Raw genomic sequence first — 22686 nt, forward strand, 5'->3', positions numbered from 1 at the left:
TTTATTGATCCAAAAAAAGTTAACATCTTTTTGCAACAGCTTAGTCATCGGAGATGCTATAATGTAAAAGCTTTTAACAAAACACCGATAATATCCTACTAAGCCCAACAAGCTATGAACCTTGGAAACATTCTTTGGAACTTTCCAATCAACAATTGTAGATATTTTATTTTGACCCCTCTGGATTCCATCAGCAAAATTTATGTGACCCAAAAATCCAAGTTCTCGCAACCAAAATTCATATTTCCTGAATTTTGCATACAATAGTTTTTCGCGCAGAACTTGCAGTACAACTTTCAAATGCTCAGCATGATCTGACTCATTCAATGAGTAAATCAAAATGTCGTCTATAAACACCATAACAAAACAATCCAAATACGGTTGAAACACCTGATTCATCAAATCCATAAATGCTACAGGAGGGTTAATCAAACCAAATGGCATCATTAAAAATTCATAATGACCATATCGATTTCTGAATGCAGTCTTCGATACATCAGGCTCTTTAACTAGAAAATGATAATATCCGGATCAAAAATCAATTTTTGAAAATACCGTAGCTCCCTTCAACTAATTGAACATTCATCAATACAAGGTAAAAAATATTTATTCTTAATGGTGACTCGATTCAGCTGTTGATAATCTATGCATAATCCCATCAACCCATCTTTCTTTTTCACAAATAGAATCGGAGTACCCCAAGGTAACACACTCAGTCGAATAATTCCACAGTCTAACAATTCTTGCAATTGTGCTTTTAACTCTTTCAACTTAGTAGGAGCCATTCTATACCGAGCTATTGAAATTGAAGTTGTTCTAGGTACAAGTACAATAACAAATTCCACCTCTCTAACTGGTGGTAACCCAGGCAATTCTTTAGGGAAAACATCAACATACTCTCTAACTATCTGTATTTGATTAATTTTTTATTCTTCTACAACTTTCGAATTAAGAATATAAGCTAAATAAGCTTCGCACCTTTTTCTGATCAATTTATGAGCTGAAATTGCCAAAATCACGTTTGTCGCACACTCAATCCCATCTGACTTAACACAAATATATTCACACTCAGACGTTTCAAACTAACTTGTTTCCTTCAACAACTCACAATTGCATCATGTTCAAACAACCAATTCATTCCTAAAATAAGATCAAAATCATCAAATAGTAATAACATAAAACTACCAGGAAAGTCGTAACCCCGAACTTTCAGTGGACATGACTTACAAATTTGATTGACTAAAACACACTGTCCAAGTGGATTTGTTACCTTAACTATATAATCAGTTGACACAAAAATTAAATTCTTTTTGTCTACTAATGCAATGCATAAATAAAAGTGTGTTGACCCAGGTTTAATTAATGCATATATATTAATATCAAAAAGAGAAAAAGTACTAGCAATAACAACTGAGCAATAGATTCTTCTTGAGCTCTAATCACATAAGCTCTGACTGGAGCTCTAGCTTTAGATCGTTAGATTGTATCTCCACTTTTCCTCGACTAGCTGAGCATTTCTACCATTTCCAGGTTGTCTACCTCTCTGTAGAATAGCTTCAGGTTTGCTAAACTGATTTCCCTAATCACAATGCCGTTTTGGAAAATCTCTGAGAAAATGATCATGAGATCCACATTGAAAACAAGTTCCTAACTTAGATCGACACTCGCCGAAATATCTTTTACCACATTCTTTATAGACAGTCTTCTAAACATTTCTCACACTACCAACACTAGCCGTTGGAGAATTAACGAACTTCAAGTTACTCTGTCTAAGTCTATCTTTGCTAGTGAACTCTAAAGGAGAACTCGATTGATTTGCATCATTTCTGAACTTCTTCGATGGAAAAGTCTGATCTGATTTAGATGGTCTTCTTTTGTTGAAATCTCGAGATCTCAAATTAGACTATTGTTTGCTTTTGCAGGTTTCTTCAACTTTCTGGGCTGGTTTTAAGAGTTCCACGAATTCGCATGATTTCAATGCTGGAACAAAAATCTGAATTTCATCATTCAAACCATCTTCAATTCTAATGTACATCTCCTTTTCATTTGATACGATATTACGGGCATACTTGCTTAACTGTACGAACTACCATTCATACTCGACTACTAATCGATTCTCTTGTTTCAACTAAAGAAACTCTTTCTTTTACTAATCAATATGTCATCGATAAAAACGACGGTAAACTTATCCAAATATGGTCAAAAATACGGTTCATTAAGTCCATAAAAATCGTCAGGGCATTTGTTAAGCCAAAGGGCATAATAAGAAACTCATAGTGCCCATACCTCATCCTAAACGCGATTTTTGGTACATCTTACTCCTTAACCCTTAGCTGATAGCAGCCAAACCTTAGGTCGATCTTAGAAAACACGGTGGCTCCCTTCAATTGATCGACCAAATCATCGATCCTTGGCAAGGGATACTTGTTCTTCACAGTCACCTGTTGAGCTGTTGGCAGTCTATGCACAATCTCATCGACCCATCCTTTTTCTTCACAAATAACACTAGGGCACCCTACGGAGAAAAACTCAGTCTCGTAAAACCCTTTTCAGTTAACTCTTGTAGTTGAACTTTCAACTCCTTCAACTCCGTAGGAGCCATCCTCTATGGAGCAATCGAGATGGGTGCCGTACCGGAGACTAACTCGATTCCAAATTTAACTTCCCTCACAATAGGTAATCTGGGTAATTCTTCCGGAAACACATCTGTAAACTCACAAACTACTAGTACCGATTCAATCTTCGACTCAGACGCTTGATATTCAGCACAAAAGCGAGATAAGCCTTATATCCTTTTCTCAAATATCTTACTGCCGACAAAGATGATATTACCACAGGCAAGTTATCCGTTCTACCCGATTCAACCTGAAGAACATCTTCGCTTTTATACTTCAACTCAATAACTTTTCTTCCTTAGTCTACTACACCACTATGAAAAGTTAACCAATCCAGCCCAAGGATTACATCAAGTTCATTAAACGGCAATAACATCAAGTTAGCCGGAAAACAATGACCTCTAATTGTCAAAGGACAATTTCTACACACTTGATCAACTAGCACATGTTTGCCTAAAGGGTTGGACACTTTTACCACAAATTTAGTGGACTCTACTAACATGTTCATACGAGGTATCAATTCCATACAAATATAAAAGTGGGTAGGCCCCAGGTCGATTAAAGCAATAACAAGTATATCATAGATAGAAAAAGTACCCGTGATCACATCGGGAGATTCTACCTCTTCACGGGCACATATAGCATAAGTCCTTACAGGTGCTTTGCCCTTGGACCTCACAGCAGCATCTATAGGTGCACTTCTACTACTAGCTCCACTTTCTGGGTTCTTATGTGGTCTACCCTTTGAAGGAGCGTTACCCGATCTCACACTTTGATCCTTATCTTTCTCGACCATCTCAGGATAACTACGAATAAAATGGTCCAACGACCCGCATTTAAAACAACCACATTCATTTCCTCAGCATTCTCCAAAGTGACGTCTGCCGCACTATAAACATTTTGGTCTATTCGGGCGAGCTATACCAACACTCGTAATAGAAGTAGTTTGGGCTTTTGTTACTGTGTACTGCTTATTCTTGCTCTTGTTTGAGAACTCCATTGACGCGTTTGATCGAATAGGAAACTCTATCGATCTCCTAGATGAGGTCTGCTGTGATTTCACCATCTGTCTTTTCCTTGAGTCTCGGGACTCGATGTCAGCTCTTCTCTTCTCTTTGACCAACTCCTCGGCCTTGCAAGCTCTTTCAACCAGTACCACAAACTCCCTCAACTCTAGTATACCAACTAATAAACGAATGTTTTCATTCAGACCATATTCAAACCTCGTACACATGATGGCCTCTGTAGATACGCATTCCCGCGCATATTTGCTAAGCCTCACAAACTCACATTTATATTCTGTCATTGTCATACGGTCTTGCTTTAGCTCTAAAAATTCTTTCCTTTTCCGGTCTATAAACCTCTGGCTAATGTACTTCTTCTGGAACTCTTCCTGAAAGAATTCCCATGTTATCCTCTCTCTCGGTACAACGAACACAAGAGTATTCCACCATTAGTAGGTCGAGTCTCGTAAGAGTGACATTGTGCACTTCACACACTCCTCAGGCGTGCACAATAGCTCATCAAATACCCTAATGTATCTTCCAACCAGAACTCTGCTCTTTCTAGGTCATCATCAATATTAGCCCGAAATTCCTCAGCCCCTTTCGTATTTTATCTACTAGGGGTTTCTCTCTCTTAGCCATATCCACTCCAGAGCTACAGGGGCATACTGAGGAATCGGAGGTGGTGGGGGAGGTGGAGTGTCTGGATTCGCACAAACAAACTCAGAGTACCAGGCATCCATCATGTGGAGGTAAGCTTCTCTAGCCCCTCCACCCTGACTCATCGTCACGGGCCCACTATCAACTTGCGCGGTCCCTTCAGCGGGAGCCAGCGCATTACTTTCTATATCATCCGCCGTAGCTACGTCAGGATCCATTTACTATATGAAAACATAATTTATAATCGTTAGGAGTCATCACACTATCATTATACAACTATGGCATGTATAGCTAGACTCGTACTTACGCTAGGTTAGTCCTAGAATCGACTAAACCATAGCTCTGATACCATTAAATGCAACACCCCACACTCAAGTCCTACACCAGGATGGGATACGAGGCGTTACCTTACTTAAACACATGCATTCAAGCGTTCTCGAATCATTAAGATTTGATCAAACTTAAAAAATTTTCAAACTTTTTTTAAAATTCCTTCACATAGGCCTACGAGGCCTCAAACGTCTATTATAAACCATTCGAGACCAGTTCGGGTCCTTAACCAACTTTAGAAAATTAACCCTTGAAAACAAGGCACACGTCCGTGTGGAAGGGTAACACACCCGTATGGTCTTTATGACATGGCCGTGCTGATGGCCGTGTGACACACATGACCTAAGCATCTAGGGGCACGCCCGTGTCCCATATCCGTGTGAATTTAATTCCAAATTCAAACCTACAGGGGTTTTCACACGGCCTGACACACGCCCGTGTCTATTGCCTGTGTCCCTCACATGGCTATGACACTCCAGTGTCCTAGCCTATGTTTAAAATCCTTGACATTCTATTTCTGACGTCAGCATCTAATTTAAGGCACGCGGCTCAGGCACACGCCAGTGGCCAGAGGCTGTGTCCTCCACACGACTGAGGCACACAGCCGTGTCTCTGCCCGTATGTTTACTACCATGCTTTCTGACTTGCAATTTTTAAGTGCAAAGGACACACGGCTGGACAACATGCCCATTGGGCCAGCCGTGTGTCTCACACGGCCCAAACACATGCCCATATGTCTACCGGTGTGGATAATATAAGGCTATCTACCAAGCCTTTGCCATCTTAAAACACAATCTAACATCGACCAACATATCAAAGTCTAACTTACTATGATTTCTCAACCAAACAACCATAGCTAAGGCCTATATACATTTCTTATATACAACCATGCCAACAATCCCACATCCATGAAAGACTATCTTGCATTCATATATAAACTTTTAATATTAGCCATTTTTTATGGCCTTATACAAAATGAATCAAATGCTAAAGTAAGCCAACACATTTGGCCAATTAACAATGACACAAAACTCAAAAGTCAAGGTCCTATACATGCCATAATCAAAATAAAAGATCTAACTATACCAAGTGCTTCGGGCGATTGTGTGACTGGCTTCTCCGACGTGAGCAGTGATCCTCAAGCCACTATGGCGGCACTGTAGGAAAATGGAAAGGGAAATAGGGTAAGCATAAAGCTTAGTAAGTTGCATGAAAATAAACATCAACTAATCATTATAAACAATATGTTCATAACCTTTCATAGCTTAATCATGAATACCATAAATAGAGGAAGGTACAACTTACTCATCGTCAACCATTACATTTCATATAAGTACCTGTACCACTCATCACATAATCATAACTTTTCTCATCTTGATATAAAATCATAATTCTTTCGTTGAACCATTTGGAATTCTACCGGATACTCAATAGCCCTAACATGGGTTAAGATACCGATGCCATGTCCCAGACATGGTCTTACACTGGCTTTCATATAGCGAGGCCGATGCCATGTCCTAGATCTTACACTGGCTCTCATCTATCGGTGTCGATGCCATGTCCCAAACAGGTCTTACACAAACACGCCACAAGCTGACGCCATGTCCTAGACAAGTCTTACACTAGCTTGTATATCGTGAGGCCGATGCACATCACAGACATGTCTTACACTAGCTCTCGTCTCAATGCCGATGCATGTCCCAAACATGTCTTACACTAGCTCTCATGTTGTGGCTGATGCATGTCCCAGACATGTCTTACACTAGCATACATATCACTCATTATCACGGTACAAATATCCAAGTCTATTCCAAAGGTTCAACGAAAGTCTTTACTACGTAAATTTCTCAATATGTATTCTCATATTCCAAAATCAAGACAATTTATGCCATATCAACTCAATTACACATTATAAAGATATAGTTGCATTCTTAACATACACTTACCTCGGTATTCAAAATATGATGACTATTTCGGCTTAGTCTGCTAGCTTTGCTTTTCCCCGGTTTAGGCCTAGATTTTGTAATTCTTAATCTAAAATGATAAAAATTCAAATTTTAAGTCACTTTATTGATTTAGGTACTCAAAAATTTATAATTGGTCATTTTGCCCCTAGACTTTCAAAAAATGACCATTTTACCCCTAGACCCAAAAATTGATTTTTATCGAATTTCCTTATTATTCAAGTCTAACCGACCATTTATCTCTCTTATGACAACCCCAAATTTCCCATATTTCACAATATTACTATCTATTTTACCAACTTTACAAAATAGTCCTATTAGGATTTTCATGAGGTCCTAGCACAAAAATTGTTTATTTCACAACCATGATTTATTTTCTTCCATAAAATTTCAGAAAACAACATGAAAACTCTCATGGTAAACCCTAAGCTTTCAACCATTTAGCAAAATAGTCCCCTCATTTGAAAGTTCATGTTAAAAGGGTTCTAAAAGTACAAAAATCATCAAGAAAGACCATCAAAATCACTTACTTGAGAGGGTTATAAGGCTGAAATTTTCAAGCTTTCAAACCCATACAATGGATGAATTTTAGGTGGAGAAGAAATGGTGAAAAGGGATGATATCATCTTTCTTTTATTTTATTCCTTTTTGGTCAAATAAGTCACCAAACTTCACCTAATATTTGACTATGTTAATTTCCTTGTCTCATGGCCGGCCAAGCTATAATATAAGGGTCTATTTGCCCTTTACATACCCCCAATTTATGATACATGGCAATTTAACCCCCTTAGCTATCAAATTAAGACTTTTTCATTTTATGCGATTTAGTCCTTTTTCACAATTAATCCCACAAACGCTGAAATTACTTCACCAAATTTTTCATGCACTAATATAAACATGTTATAACTCTAAAATAATAATAAAATAATTTCTCTGACTTCATATTGGTGGTCTCAAAACCACCATTCCAACTGAGTCCAAAATCAGGCAATTACAGAAACCGCACATCTTAGACAATCTTCAGGTGTACACTTTAATTCTACAAAAACTCTCCTCGTATTCAGTAACTAGTATTCGACTTTTGATGGATCGTCATCAACTTTACCTCTAAATTCCTTAGCTTTACATTTTCAAATTTTATCCACTAAAAGATGTGTAACAGTCATAGACACAGGATTTTGAGGATATAGAGGTGTCGAAGGAGTTACAGTAAGGGGTGGAGTTGCGGGGTCACATGGTTCACTCGTTTAAACTCATTAAACCATTAGTTCATCATATCGAAAAATACACTTTTCACTTCATCACGAAATGATTGCGTGACTGACGCACTTTGACTTATTTTCGGGTTAGAAGCTTGTACATTACTCTCAGCTTCATTAACTACGTCCTAATTTGATTCGATCAACATCTTGTTTCTTTAAGAAAATACAATGAACAGATCAAAAGCATCACACTATCAAAGGGTATATGTGGCATGTATATTCTAGACTCATTGCACGCTATATTAGTACTAGAATTGACTAAGCCGTAGCTCTAATATCACTAAATGTAACACCACTATGCCAACTTTGTTATCGAATTAAGGTTACGAAGTGTTATCGAGCTAAATAGAACATTTAACTTCATTTCAAAACAATTTAAACAAAAAATTACAAACATATATAAACAAATAAATTTAAGATATAAATATATTTATGGGCCTTAATTTCGGCTTACAGGGCCCTAGAAACAGTTTAAGAACAATCTGGGGTCAAATCGAAACAAATCAAAAGATTTTGAAAAAACTTAAAAATTTTCAAAATAGGGGTCACACGACCGTGTTGCTGGCCATGTGCTAGATCGTGTAACAAATTATTTTGAATCACACGGTTGTGTCACAAGTCCTGTGGATATTTACCTAAAAACAATAAATAAACATAGCCGTGTAAGGTGACCACGTGTGGCACACGGTCATGTGACTACCCATGTGCATCATTTTTAACCACGAAAACAAGTAAATTTATGCACTATTCCTTGCATAACAAGACATGCCATACCTAGTTCATTCCCATGCTTCAAAAACACATTCAAATCACTAATTACCTGTGAAAATTGCACTCATCCTATACCTACCAATATGTCATTCAAAGGCACCACAATTAAAGATCATTCATTCACTAACATAGCCAAATAGCACATGATATTAACCATTAACATATGCTCAAACATCAACCAAAATGACCAAAGCATAAACATACTAAAAAATTGCCATTCCGAAGTGTTAACTTCTAACTCTTGACTATTAAGAATCAACCCAACAAAAAACATTTCAAACATACACATTCAAATCAAGCATTTCGGTAGGTACACCATTATAGCATAGTATTTACATTTTTACAACAAAACATCTATATACATGCCACATCCCAAAACAAGATACAAAAGCTACTAAATTCGCTAGATAGTGTGAGCTTCCAATAGTTTCGCCCGATCAGTCCTCAAACTTATCAACTACAAGATAACATAAGTGAAACAAGCTAAAGAAGCTTAGTAAGCTCATAGTATAAACATCAAATTAACTTACCTTAATCAAAGTAAACACTTAAAGAGATAATTTATAATTCCTGATCCCCAAATACCAATTCACCATTCACATTAGTAATTGCTCACATATTCAAGCATATCAAAACAACTTCCATCTCAAAGAACTTAAAGAAGCTTAGTAAGCTCATAGTATAAACATCAAATTAACTTACCTTAATCAAAGTAAACACTTAAAGAGATAATTTATAATTCCTGATCACCAAATACCAATTCACCATTCACATTAGTAATTACTCACATATTCAAGCATATCAAAACAACTTCCATCTCAAAGAACTTACTCATACCATAAATTACATTTCCTCAATGTAACAATCCATACATGTAACTAAGAAATTCATTATAATATTTTTCACTTACCAATACTATGAATATGCAATAACATTTAGGCACATAAATAGGTTGTAATTCAATTATTTCATAGCCCGATGAACTAGTAACTTGACCCAGATACTTGGGTAACTATACCACACCAAAAGCATCATAGAAGAGTAACAGAGGCACCGAAGTGCAGACAGATGTACGATTGTGCAATCAGAGGCATTGAAGTGTGAACAAAGACACCTAAGTGTAACAAAGGTATTGAAGTGCAAACCCATACTATATTAACCCATTGGCATGCCAAACATATCCTAAACGTTTACTACGTTCAACCGGGCATTTCATGTAAATTCATTACTATTAAACATATTCACCATTCAGAGGCACTTCATAATTTGGTACACATACTATAATTCAATGTATTATAGTCAATAAAATGCAATTTCAAGAATTGCAACCATCAAATATTTATTCCCATACGTACTCAATTACAATAATAAATATCATATAGGTAACCAATAAAATTTCCCATATATGAATACAATTAACTAGAAAAATAATAACATAATAACTATAAGTTTACATTTACATATTAAAACACTATGAACTTACCTACAATTCACTTCTGGTTAACACACAGGGACTATTCCATAACTTTTCCTTTTCCTCGGTTTTTGTGTTTTTTATTTAAGTCTTGATCTATATAGTAATTAAATACAATCTATTAAATTTTCAAACATTTCACACTCAATTTAATTCATATGACCCTTAAATTTTCATTATTTACATATTTTCCCTAATCTTTTACATTTCTCACAATTTAGTCCCTAAACCCGATATTCCAAATTTAACAAAATTTTACAACTTTTTTATACTATCCGAATTTCACTCTAGACTAGTACAATCCTTAATTTTTCATAATTTACAAACTTTCCATATAAATTTAATATTTTTTCAATTTAATCCCTTAACTAATAATTAACAAAAACCACTTAATAAACTAATTCTAATTCTTAACCAAAGCTTCCATTTCAACAATTAACATCCAAAATAACAAGTATTCATCAATGGTAACATCTAAAATCTTTGAAATTTTAAACAACAGAGGTACGAGTTAGCTAGACCTTGTTGTAACGATCATGAAAACACAAAAATTACTAAAAACGAGTAATAATTTCTTACCATGCAAGAGCTACAAGCTTGTCGAAACCACAACCTCTTCAATGGTGTTTTTAATATTCATTTTCGGTGGAACAATCCACTAAGGAAGAATATAAATGTTTTATTTTACTTGTTTCTTTAGTTAAAATTATTAAATTACATATTTACCCTTTAATTAAACGTATATTTTAGCTAAATAGTATCCTTAATCATCCATTTTTATATCTAATGGACTAATTACATCATAAGTCCTCTTTCTTTTAATATTTCAGCTATCAAATCAATACAATTCAATAATTACTAACTTTTTTGTCTTTTTACAATTTAGTCCTTTTTATTCAATTTACTAACTAAACAATAAAATTTCTTTTCCAAAATTTAATATGACTCTAATGTAACTCCATAATTATTAATTAAATAGTAAAACGCAATCACACTTGCCAAAATTATGGTCCTAAAACCATTATGGCTCTTGATACAAATTGTTGGAAACAATCCAGTTTGGAAACGATTTTCCTTCACAACGAAAAATTAAAAATTTGAAAATCGGCCTAGTTTGTGATATTTATAGCAATAAACTAGTATAATGAATAAAAATGATTGCCACTAAGTAAGATAAGAGCCTGAGGTTTGAGGATAGACTGAGGTATGATCTGAAGATTCAGGTTGCTCTACATCATTAGAGAGGATTTGAGACTTTGGTTGAGAAGACCAAGATTATGGAGGAGATTAAGTGTTTGGAACGCGAGAAGTGTAATAAGAATAAGGTTCAGATTAAGAGGGATTCTGGTCCTACTGGCTCGATTTCGCGTCTTTTGAAACAGTCTAGAGAGGGAAGACATCAATAGGGGGTTGCAGTAACTGGTACTAGTGGTAGGACTCCGAATTGTGCATACTATGGCAAGAAACATCTAAGTGAGTGTTGGAGGAAGATAGGTACTTATCTAAGATGTGAGTCTATTAAGCATTCAATTAAAGAATGTCCAAGTCTTGTTGATCATATGCAAGCACTGAATCAGAATCAAAATTAGAATCAAGAGCTGGACAGTTACCTCCGAGGAGTCGAGGTCAAAATAAGGTTGGTAATGCTAGTGCGAATGGTAATATGGGTTAAGGTCAAGGAGCGAACAGGACTAAAGCTAGGTAGTCAGCCTTAGTTTATGCAGCTAAGCATTGAGAGGACCGAGACACATCAGACGTTATTCCAGGTACTTTTGTGATCCATTTTGTTTAGTACTTTACTTTGATTGATATTGGTTCTACCTGTTCTTATGTTGCTAGTAGTGTTTCTGATAAACTGGGAATCGAGGTAGAGAAAACCGTTAGTAACATTACTATAGCTAGTCCTTTGGGACAGTCCGTGGTGGTACACAAAATCTATAGAAGATGTTAGTTGGAATTTTAAGGTAAGTTATTTCCAGCAATCTGATAGAGTTACCCTTCGAAGAATTTGATTTAATTATAGGGATGGATTGGTTGGTTGAACATCAAGCCAGTCTAGACTATATTGCTAAGAGAGTGGCTTTAAGGACAGTTGATTGTAAAGACATTGTGATGGTAGGTAAGCATAAAGATTATTTGTCCAATGTGATCTCCACTAAGGTAGCAGAGAAATTGGTTCAAAAAAGGTGTGAGACATATCTGGCCTATGTTTGGGATGCAAGTGCAAGTAGCTGTGGATAGTATCTATACTGCAAAAGAGTTTTTAGATGTTTTTCTCGAGTAACTACCTAGGTTACCTCCCGATCGAGAGGTTGAGTTTGGAATTGCATTGTTACTTGGAATTACTCCGACATTCATTGCTCCCTATAGCATGGCACCCTAGGGAACTCCAATTTTGTTTATTAAGAAGAAAGATGGTATAATGAGGTTGCGTATTGATTATCAACAGCTGAACAAGTTGACCGTTAAGAACAAATATCCTTTTGTCAATGATTGATGACTTGTTCGATCAGTTCCGAGAAGCGATGCTGTTCTCCGAAATTGATCTGAGGTCTGGTTATTACCAACTCAAAGTGAAGGGTTTAAATATGCCTAAAATTGTATTCAGGACTCGGTACGACCATCACAAATTCTTGGTAATGCATTTTGGCCTAAAACCAAAACTAGCCTTCCTTTATTGACTTTAATGAACAAACTCGAATTCACACATGTCATCAAATAATCACTATGAGTTAATAACTCAACAATCTTGCCATATCAAGCACTTGGTGCTTGCTTTAATCCATAGATCACCTTTCGAAGCTTTCTCACATGCTCTAAATAATCTCGACTCTAAAAACCCATTAGTTTATTCATGTAAATCTCTTGGTTTAGCTCCTTGTCAAGAAACACATTTTTTACTTCCATTTTCCACAAGTTCTAGCCTTTACTGGTTACAAGTGCAAGTAAAACTCGCACCACTGTAAGCTTCACCATCAGACTAAACGTTTCATCATAATCTAGTCCACACCGTTGAGAAAATTCGTAAGCCACCAAACAAGCCTTATGCCTCTCGATTGATCCATTTGTGCAACGCTTTATCTTATAGATCCACTTGCACAAGATAGACTTCACATCTGTTGGCTTTGACATAAGCTCCCAGGTCTCATTTATTTCTAATGTAGTAATCTCTTCTTCAATTGCTTTAACCCATTCTAGAATTTTAAATGCTTCCTCAAATGTCTCTGGTTCCTTCTTATCTTCTTCAACTATAGCAGCATTGGCCTTGGCATACTTAGGATTTGGATTTTTGAGTCTTTTTTATTTCCTAAGTGGAGCTGGTGTTCTTGGTTCATTCGGCTCATCTTTTCATTCGATGGTTGACATACATCAATTTTGGTTAGATACTAAAGTACATCAGTTTCAACTGGATGCTTGTGCATGCCAGTTCACCAAGGACTTTAAGTTTTAGCATCATCATCAGTAACCTCAACTTCTCCCAAAATCAGGTGAATTTGAGAATCCTGCCACTCATGCCTACAAGCATCTGATTACGGTGATACCTCCTTCTCCAATGGCCACCATGAAGATGATTCATCAACGCCACATTTTGAGATGCATAACACTTCCCGATTATAGGATCATAGCATATGCACCCTTTTATTTGGCTGTCATATCCTACAAAATACACCTAACAACTTTCTTGTCCATTTTGCTACGTAAATGATCGGGAACAAATACATAACATACATATTCGAGCACTCAAAAATAACTAATTATAGGTGTCATGCTCCACAATTTCTCAAGAAGAGAAAGAAAAGATAACCTTTTTTTTCTTGAGGAAGCTTATTGATTACAAAAGCGCATGTTTTCATTGCTTCCACCCAAAACCGTCCCCAGACATTTTTTGCGTGAAGCATACCACAACATATCTCTACCAGGTGCCTATTCATCCTCTTAGGCACATCATTTTGTTGTGGGATACTTGGACATGTGAACTGGTGATGTATTTGACACTCCCGAAGAAAATTCAAGAACTCACATGAAGTATACTCCCCTCCGTTATCGATGCGTAAACAACGAATCGCTTTACCAATATCTGCTTCACCAACCTCTTTAAACTCCTTAAACTTTGTGAAAGTTTTTTATTTTTCCTTCACAATATAAACCCAAACAAATCTGAAAAAATCATTGATAAACATGACCATATACTTCATCCCACCAATAGAAGCTTGCTTGAGCTGTCCAAATACATTAAAATAGATTAACTCTAATGGTTCCTTTGTTTTAAGTTTGGACCCTTCGTAAGGAAGTTGGTGTGCTTTCCCATACTGGCAACCTGCACAAACCATAGACATCCTCACTTCAAGTGGTGGAAGACTCTTTAACATCAACTTCTTCATCATCACGCCTAACTTGGAATTGCTAACATGAAGTGCCATAAATCATCTGTCTCATTTTTTCTCATCTTGTCCACGTATGCAACTTCGGTAGCCATCACTTAGACTAATTGCAATCTTTACCCTTGAATCATCGGCTCTTAGTAGTCTCCAGGTTGCAATAAACCTTCAAATCTTTAAGACCGAATAGAACATAATGTCCTGAAGAAGTTAACTATTCTGCCAAAAGAAGATTTTTCTTCATCTCCGGTACATGGCAGACGTTTTGCAATGACACCTTAGTAGCACTATGCGAAGGAGGGATTACAATATTACCGACATAAGTTATCGGTAACTTCGAGTTGTTTGCAGACACGAGAACCCCCTTCAACCCGAAAACCCTTCAACTCCCCCTAACGAATCTTGACCAGCAAGAAAATTCTCGAACTCAACAAGTGATGTTTGGTTTGCCATCCCTGTACTGCAGCCATAAAGCCTCTGAACTCTGGTTTCAAACCATGGATGATTATCCTCTTCACCCTGGTGTCCTTAATCGAAGCTTGTGGATCTAAATCACCAATCTCTCGATATAATGTCTTCACCTTGTAGAAATATTGCGAGATTGTCATGTCACATTGCCACAACGACACTAACTCGCCCTCAATAAGTTGAAGCTTCGTGTCGTTTCTCTTGGAGAATAAACTTGCCAATGTATCCCACGCTTCTTTAGGAGTTTTGGCATCTCGAATATGCCCCAGCACGTCCTATTCAACCGTCGTCTTCAAAGGGAACATTACTTTGCCCACTTTAATTTTCCACTTTCGCATCGTATCACTTGTAGGATCTACCATAGGTTGCATGGTTTCGTTCCCATTCACCGCCTCCCACAGGTCTTGGCCTTGCAAGTAAGACGCCATAAATGTAGACCAAGTGTTGTAGTTCTAATTATTGAGTTCCTTAACTCCACCAATGACATAAAGGTCATTCATTTTGCTAAGAGGAGACACAACAAACGATATAGAAACCTGGTTTGGATGCCAAAATGTTGAAGACACAACATATAACAGAGTAAAATAGTAAAAACAAAGGAAACTGAACTAAATTGATCGATTATTTCTGAAACCAACTAAATGCCTTATATAGAGGCTTACATCTCATGGCAAACCACTACCCTTAAAACTAGGGACACATCCCATGACAAGCCACTACCCTTCAAACTAGGAACACATCCCATGACAAACCACTATGCTAGAAAACAAGAACAACTGATTAAATTAAACATTGGCTGAAGACTCAATTAAATAAACCAGCAAAAAAAAAACACACCAATCGACCAACATAAACAACATAAACATTGCTTGTGTTGCTATTTTAACATTGTGGTCAAGGATTATGGTCATTTTAATTGTCTAATTCTTGATTTTTGTTTTAAGAAGAAAGGCTGGCAACATATATTTGGTACAAGGAATCCTTCTGTGAAACAGGTAGTTTAGGAATCATCCATCATCTTCTTTCATTTTACCGAGTCTCGACTCTGCATTTAAAGGCGCGTTCAACTTGGGCTTAAATTAGCTAAGCGTGATGATCTAATTCAAGTTTAGAGTTGTGTTGCCTCAGTAGCATTAACGAGGTACAAGTTCGAACTTCTAATGGATGCTAGCATTACAAACATGTTAACCGCTACAATACTCTCCTCGCCTCTCTTTGGTTATTACTTATGACGAGAGGTTTGTGAATAATTGTTGGTATGACATGTTAAGAATTCCAGAATTAACTGTGGGATAAAGAATTTGCTTGTGTTTTGTCAGTTTGAATATTAGTTTGCTGACACTGTCAGTAAGAGACTTATTACAATCCGTGTTTTGGATTGGAAAAGTATCTCATGTTGACGCTTATATTAATCTAACAATCACATTCTCAAAGCAAAGATGAAGGTTAAGACATTTCTCAACGATCTTAAATACAGAAAAAAAGAAAATTGAATTATTGTTCTAGAAAATAGCCACAACCCACAAAGTACATGGGGGCTACTCCATCAAGCTACCAATTCCATGATATAAAAAAACAAAAGCTCCTTCATTTATAAGGCTGGTAAGCCTCAGAGTCTAGTCTAGGGTTTTTCATCCCTAACTTCAATCACATCTAATGCAATGTAGTATGCATATAACGACTCACCAACTCTATCAACATAACATAACAATACAATCATAAGTGTTAAATTTCAAAATTGTCAACCCATCACTGTAATATTACTTAATCCACTCCTAGCATTACTTGTTTCAGTCAAGTTTACTAGCCCTAGGAACTAGGAATCAGTTGATTCTTGTTGTGCTAAACTCATTTGAATAGAAATTCCCGATAACATATGTTCTAACCGTAATAAAAGAAAAATTAAAAAACAACAACAAAGGGCAACCCTATTTAACTGCAAACAAAAAGAAAGGTCGGCTTTTCTCAGCACATCTACTATACTTAGCGCTTCTTCTTGCTTGCTTTTGCAGCACTGGATTTTGATGGTGTCAGGATCAGGTAGATGAATAGAACCACAATTGATATCACAGAGATTTGAGATCCATACTTAGCCAGCAACCTCTGCAGACATAGAAGGCTTATATATTAATTTCAAGGGATAGGTCATAGCTAATAGTTTATGCACTCCATAAATCAAAGGCCGAGAACTAGAAGGGTCATCATGCATCCATTTTATTTAAATTGTCACACAAGAAAACCCAACCACTACTAGTAACACGAAGAGAAAAAATGTTACAAAAAATGGATGCATATTATCTTTTCCTGAATCAAATATGCTTATCCCTGCATGCATCTCAGTTCTTATCCATCCAAATTTTAGAAGCATGATCGCTTCGAAAAAGATAAACAAGAATCATTTATACCTTAGCCTTCAATATTCAGTCACCACCAAAGCACATCCCACCAAAAACAAAAACAGAAAAGCATTAGTAACATTTAGAAAAGGAAAAAAGATATTGAATAGCTATAATACATTGATTACTGTTATTCCACGCAAAACTTACCCAGTCAAACTTCTTCTCAGGAGGTCTTTCTGCAAGAACATCTAACGGCAAGATTGGAGTTGAATATGCCTCCTAAAAAGACACAACAAATTAGAGCATCAAAGCTTTTCCTTTCTCCACATTTTCTTTTCTTTCCCCTTAAAATTTAAGGAAAATACACTCAGTTTTGATCTCAAACCTGCAAAGCAGCCTTTGTGGGAATGCGGAAAGTAATTACTGCCGGGGCACCATAGAACATTCCTTGCTTTTTGGCCTCTAGTTCAAATGAATGAGATAGAAGACCACCACTGCAGATAGCAAAGTTCTGCATTTTTATTAATCCAATCTAGGAATAACATATTAATAGAATTAAACAAAAGCAAAACTCACGCATCAAGTCTTTCCCATGACCGTGAAGTGTTGCCACTGACAATATCAAACATATCTTGAGGCCAGCTATCATCGAGGAGACTCACATCATATGCTGTCCTGAATCATTTTTTTCCCCAGAAAGATTATTCCTCAAGTAAGATAATATCCCGAAAACACAGAAGTGCAAGACAAATCTAGAAAAATTCACTTGTGAATTCGAAAAAACATCAAAAGAGGAAGAAATATACAAGGCTTCATACTACCACTGTAGAAGTTTCCAAAAATTTCAGCAATATTATTCAAGCATTATATTGGATCGTATAGAAAAACCAATCTCCAATTAGAATTGATGATCAAAGAGGTTAGATCAGGCTTTGCATGAATAATAAGAAGAAGAATAATTGAAAAACCATGAAATATGCAAAACCTTAGAGCAGAGAAAGTTATAAGCAAAAGAAAAAAAAGAAAAAAGCGTGCATATGTATATTCTCTAATCGCAAGGTTAAAAAGGAATGAAATTCCTATTAAAAGGATCGGATTTACAATTTCATTCCATTTCTCTCAGATCCAAATAACTGAAGAAAAAAAATGAAATTCGCTTCAAATCCACATATTTTCTCTTGAATCACCTCAAAAGAAAATGTGATCACTCTCATATTCAAATCAGCTACTTATCACGCAAAGCTTAAAAAGGAAATCGAAAGCTAAATAAAATAAAAATAAAAAAACAGCTCGAATTCAACTCAAAATTGAGGATGGATTCAAAATTTAGAAATTTCATCTCGAAGGAAAAATCATAGCTAAATCTGGATTGAAGTAAAGGGAAAGAAAAAGGAAAGAGAAACGCACGAGAAGCCTTGATTGTAGATGTCGATGGAGACAGAAACGCGTTCTGAACCTGATTTGAGTCTGGTCAACGATGCCTTCTTGTGAGCGACGATGAATGGGGCATCGCCTGTGGCGGTGGCTACTGATGCAAAGAAAATAAGAATCAATGCCTTCATCAGCGAATTTCTGATAAGCCTTGCCATAAGTGTGGCGTAGCTGATTTTTCTTTCTCCTGGTCTTTTAATTAGAATTTGAAATGGTGCTGAAGCGTTGAATAAACAAACAATGAGTAGGGTTCATGATATTGATATCGAGCTTACCAGGGACAACAAATCTGGTTCCTCTGGCGTACGTCACGACGTCGTTTCCCGTTTCATGATATTGAGTTGATCTTTTCAGTACTGTTTTATTTATTTTATTTCATTTACATTATATTTTATTTTACATGATATACTGTTATAAGTAGGATTTAAATATTAACATTCACTTTTTTTTTTACAATAAAATCTAAAATATAGATAATAAATTACATAAGGTATTAATAAAGATTAAATAATATTTATATTCACAAATATAAAATTTTAGCACTTTATTGTAATTATTATTTATAGTTTTAAAACTATTTTAATTTACATATTAATTCATCATTTACTTAATGCATTAAATAAAAAATGTTATTAATAAAATATTATTAAAGAACAAGTACAACCAATCGATTCATTCCACCTCCTACCGCCTTTGCTAAGCAATCAACAACCTTGTTACTTTCCTTTAAGACATGCTGAAGCTTAACTTGCCATTCTCTATTACACCACTCATGAACCAGCCAGACTTCCATTGTATTATTGTTTGCTACAAAGCCATTTATAATAATATCAATAAATAGGGTATTGTCACTTTCCACCTCAACCTGCTTGAAACCCCTCATCCATGTTAGCTTCAAGCCTTTTAGGATATCTTGAGTTTCGATTTTTAAGCTATCAGCCACACCTGTTACTAGTTCAAAACCCACCAACCACCCTCCGCTTGGTCCTCTGAATGCTGCTCCTATTGCCACCCTTGGTTTGCTTGTCAACATCAAGCCATCAATATTAATCATGACCTATCCCAGCTTAGGCCTTTGCCAACTATTTTTTTTCCTTTACTTGCATAACATTTGCTCCATATTGCCATTGTTTCCGAACGATCTTGCCCATGTCATAGCCGAAGCTATTAAATTCTAATTACTCTCGCTAGCATTGTTGAAGATAAAGTCATTATGGTTTTTCCAAAAGAACTAAGAGACTATTGCAAAAAATGTTGACCATTCGCCTCTATGAATTTTAATTCCTCTTTATTCGTGATATTCCAGTGAATCCATCTCTTAAGTGTTAAACTAAAGAAAAATTTCCAATTTTTCCTAGGAACCATTGTTTTCCAAATAGACTGAATAAAATCGTAGTCCCTCACCACATGAATTGTCGTTTCCACAGACCAACCATATTGTTTGCAAAAGGGAGTCAATGTCATACCTCTCCTTATACGTTCCTCGTTAGTTAAAAGTCTATTTCGAATAAACAGCCATAGAAAAAATCACACATTTTGAGGCGCCACAGCTCTCTAAATTAATCTATCATACCCAAACTCCTTGGTCCATTAGTCCTAAAAAGATACTTATATGTTTTTGCAAAGGAGAACTTCCTTGACGAAATCCACTGCCAAGAGATTTAATTAGAACCCAACTCCTTCAAAATTGTGTTGCAAGGACATATTCGGACAATAATATCTCTTGGTAGCATCGTAGATAACCATTCTGTATTCTATTCTCCTTCTAATGTCACTAGGTCACACACGCAAAGAGTTTCATCCAGGGGTTCATTACCAATATACTGTAGCTTTAACGGCCCCGAATCCCTTAACCAAGTATCATTCCAAAAATTTACCAAGCTACTATCATGGATAGTCCAAATGACGCCCTGTTTAACCTCATTCCAAACACTCGTAATTGATGGCCATATGAATGAACAGTTGCTTCAACATATACCCTTCGAGATGATTCCATGAACATTGTATTTATTACGTAGAACATGAACCCACAACTCCTCCGTGTTAGTGACCAAATTAAACCACAACTTCAAAAGAAAGAGATTGTTTTGGTCTTGCAACTTTTGAATCCCTAAGCCTCCATTCAGCATCATCATACAACAATCTTTCCCGCAAGTTAGCTTTTCAACTTCATTGTAGATCATGATTAGAATTTGCGTCGTAGCCATAAAATAATTATGAATCATAAGTAACACTAACTTTACCAATGTGAGACGGCCAAAAAGTGACAACTTAATAACATCCCACCTATTTAGCCGATTCTAAATTTTATTCAAAATAAATTGAAAAGTAATAGTCCCCACTTTGTTGTGAAAAAATGGCATACCAAGATATTTCCCCAAGTCATTAACTCTAGAGAAACCTAGCTTTCCACATATAACTGTTACTACTTCCTCAGACACATTGTAAGAGAAAAATAATTGAGTCTTTTGTCTATTAACTTTGTCGCCAGGGAAAAATAGAATTAATCTCGAACATGCTTTAGACAATCCGCTCCATTTCATTGGCTCTGCAAAAAAGCATTAGATCATCAGCATAAAATAGATGGACACACCTAGTTCTCTACATGATAGCATTAACAGTTCCTATCTTCCTTCTTCAATAGCTAATTCAATCAAGTGACCCAATCGTTCCATGCCAAGTACAAAAAGCTATGGAAAGAGCGGATCTCCCTGTCACACCACTCTAGTTGGCTTGAAACTCTTTGAAAGGGATCCATTCCAAAGCAATTACATTGCCAATGAAGAAGCACACTACATGATCATTATAACAAACAATTTTGGAAGCCTAGCATCACCAACAGAGTGTCATTTAAAAACTCCCATCGCACCCTATCATAAGCCTTCTCAAGATCTACCTTGATTGCCATTCAACCCTTTTTTCCCTTAGTATTCTTTATGGTGTGAGCCGCTTCCTGGGAAATGGTAATGTTTCGCAACAAAATGAAACTTGATTGATTCTGTTTTACCAACACCTGCATAGCTTGTTGAAGACGAATAACGATTGTCTTTGTAATAATTTTATACAAAATCGTACATAAGCTAATAAGCCTATATTAACTAATTAACTTTTCACCAATGTTTTTAGGAATAAGGACCAAGAGAGTTTTATTAAGTTTTGGATCCAAAGCTCTACCCAAAAAAAACATGTTGAACTATTTAAAAAACAATTCTTCCTACAATATCCCAATTTTCTTGGTAAATTTTGGCATGAAAACCATCCACACTCAACTCTTTGAGTTAAGCCATACTAAAAATAGAACGTCAAATCTCCTCCATATTGACCTTGGAAGATAGTTCACTAATGATATGAGATTCTAGATTCGAAAAACACCCCTTGACAGGAAAGCTCCCAATCAAGTATGGGTCCACTGTATATAAAAATGAGAAATACTCAACTGCATGCCTCATTAGGATTTCATTATCATAGCATCACTCATTACCCTCTATTTTCAACGTCGCAATTTGGTTCTGTCATCACCTTTATTAAATCTAAGCATGCAATAACAAGTTTTCCATCCATTTGGCTAAATTTCCTAAACACATGCATTCAATCAAACATGTTAGTCACAAAGTTTACATATACATCAAGTAAAAATAGATGAGCTCATCAAGTAATATTCTTTCAAGTCATTATCATTTCATCTGAAGATTTTCATACCACGTCAAGAGTTTTGTGTCCGTTGAATCATTGAATTCTGATGGATGCTTAAGTAGTACACTCGAAGTGTACGATTCAATAATCCGTCAATTTCTTATTCAATGGTGCCTATTAGGGCACTTAACCAAGAAACACTCTCTCGAGCCACATATCGTATAACAAGATTACTAGTCCAGGCTAAATCCTTTATATAACAAAAGCTCAGAAGAGCTCAATTAGGATTACTAGTCCAGGCTAAACCCTAATCATAACGTATGCTCAAGAGGTATTATATTGGGATTACTCGTCTG

At 36.1% G+C, this 22686-nt stretch overlaps 2 protein-coding genes across 2 annotated transcripts; both read right to left on the minus strand.

Moving 5' to 3' along the window:
• Nucleotides 1–16495: 16495 nt before the first annotated feature.
• On the minus strand, nt 16496–19083 carry LOC107948505 (translocon-associated protein subunit beta). Its single transcript, XM_016883078.2, has 6 exons — nt 18674–19083; nt 17843–17941; nt 17652–17760; nt 17474–17545; nt 17333–17338; nt 16496–17030 (listed from the first exon to the last, which is right to left on the minus strand). The coding sequence occupies exons 1-6, from the start codon at nt 18853–18855 to the stop codon at nt 16911–16913; spliced, it is 588 nt and encodes a 195-aa protein (XP_016738567.1). The 5' UTR covers nt 18856–19083; the 3' UTR covers nt 16496–16910.
• Nucleotides 19084–19343: 260 nt separating this feature from the next.
• Nucleotides 19344–19751, minus strand: LOC107947879 (uncharacterized). The gene has a single exon (XM_016882386.1). The coding sequence runs from the start codon at nt 19749–19751 to the stop codon at nt 19344–19346; it is 408 nt and encodes a 135-aa protein (XP_016737875.1).
• Nucleotides 19752–22686: the final 2935 nt, after the last annotated feature.

Source organism: Gossypium hirsutum, chromosome A05 (genome assembly GCF_007990345.1).
Source record: "Gossypium hirsutum isolate 1008001.06 chromosome A05, Gossypium_hirsutum_v2.1, whole genome shotgun sequence".
Classification (NCBI taxonomy): domain Eukaryota; kingdom Viridiplantae; phylum Streptophyta; class Magnoliopsida; order Malvales; family Malvaceae; genus Gossypium; species Gossypium hirsutum.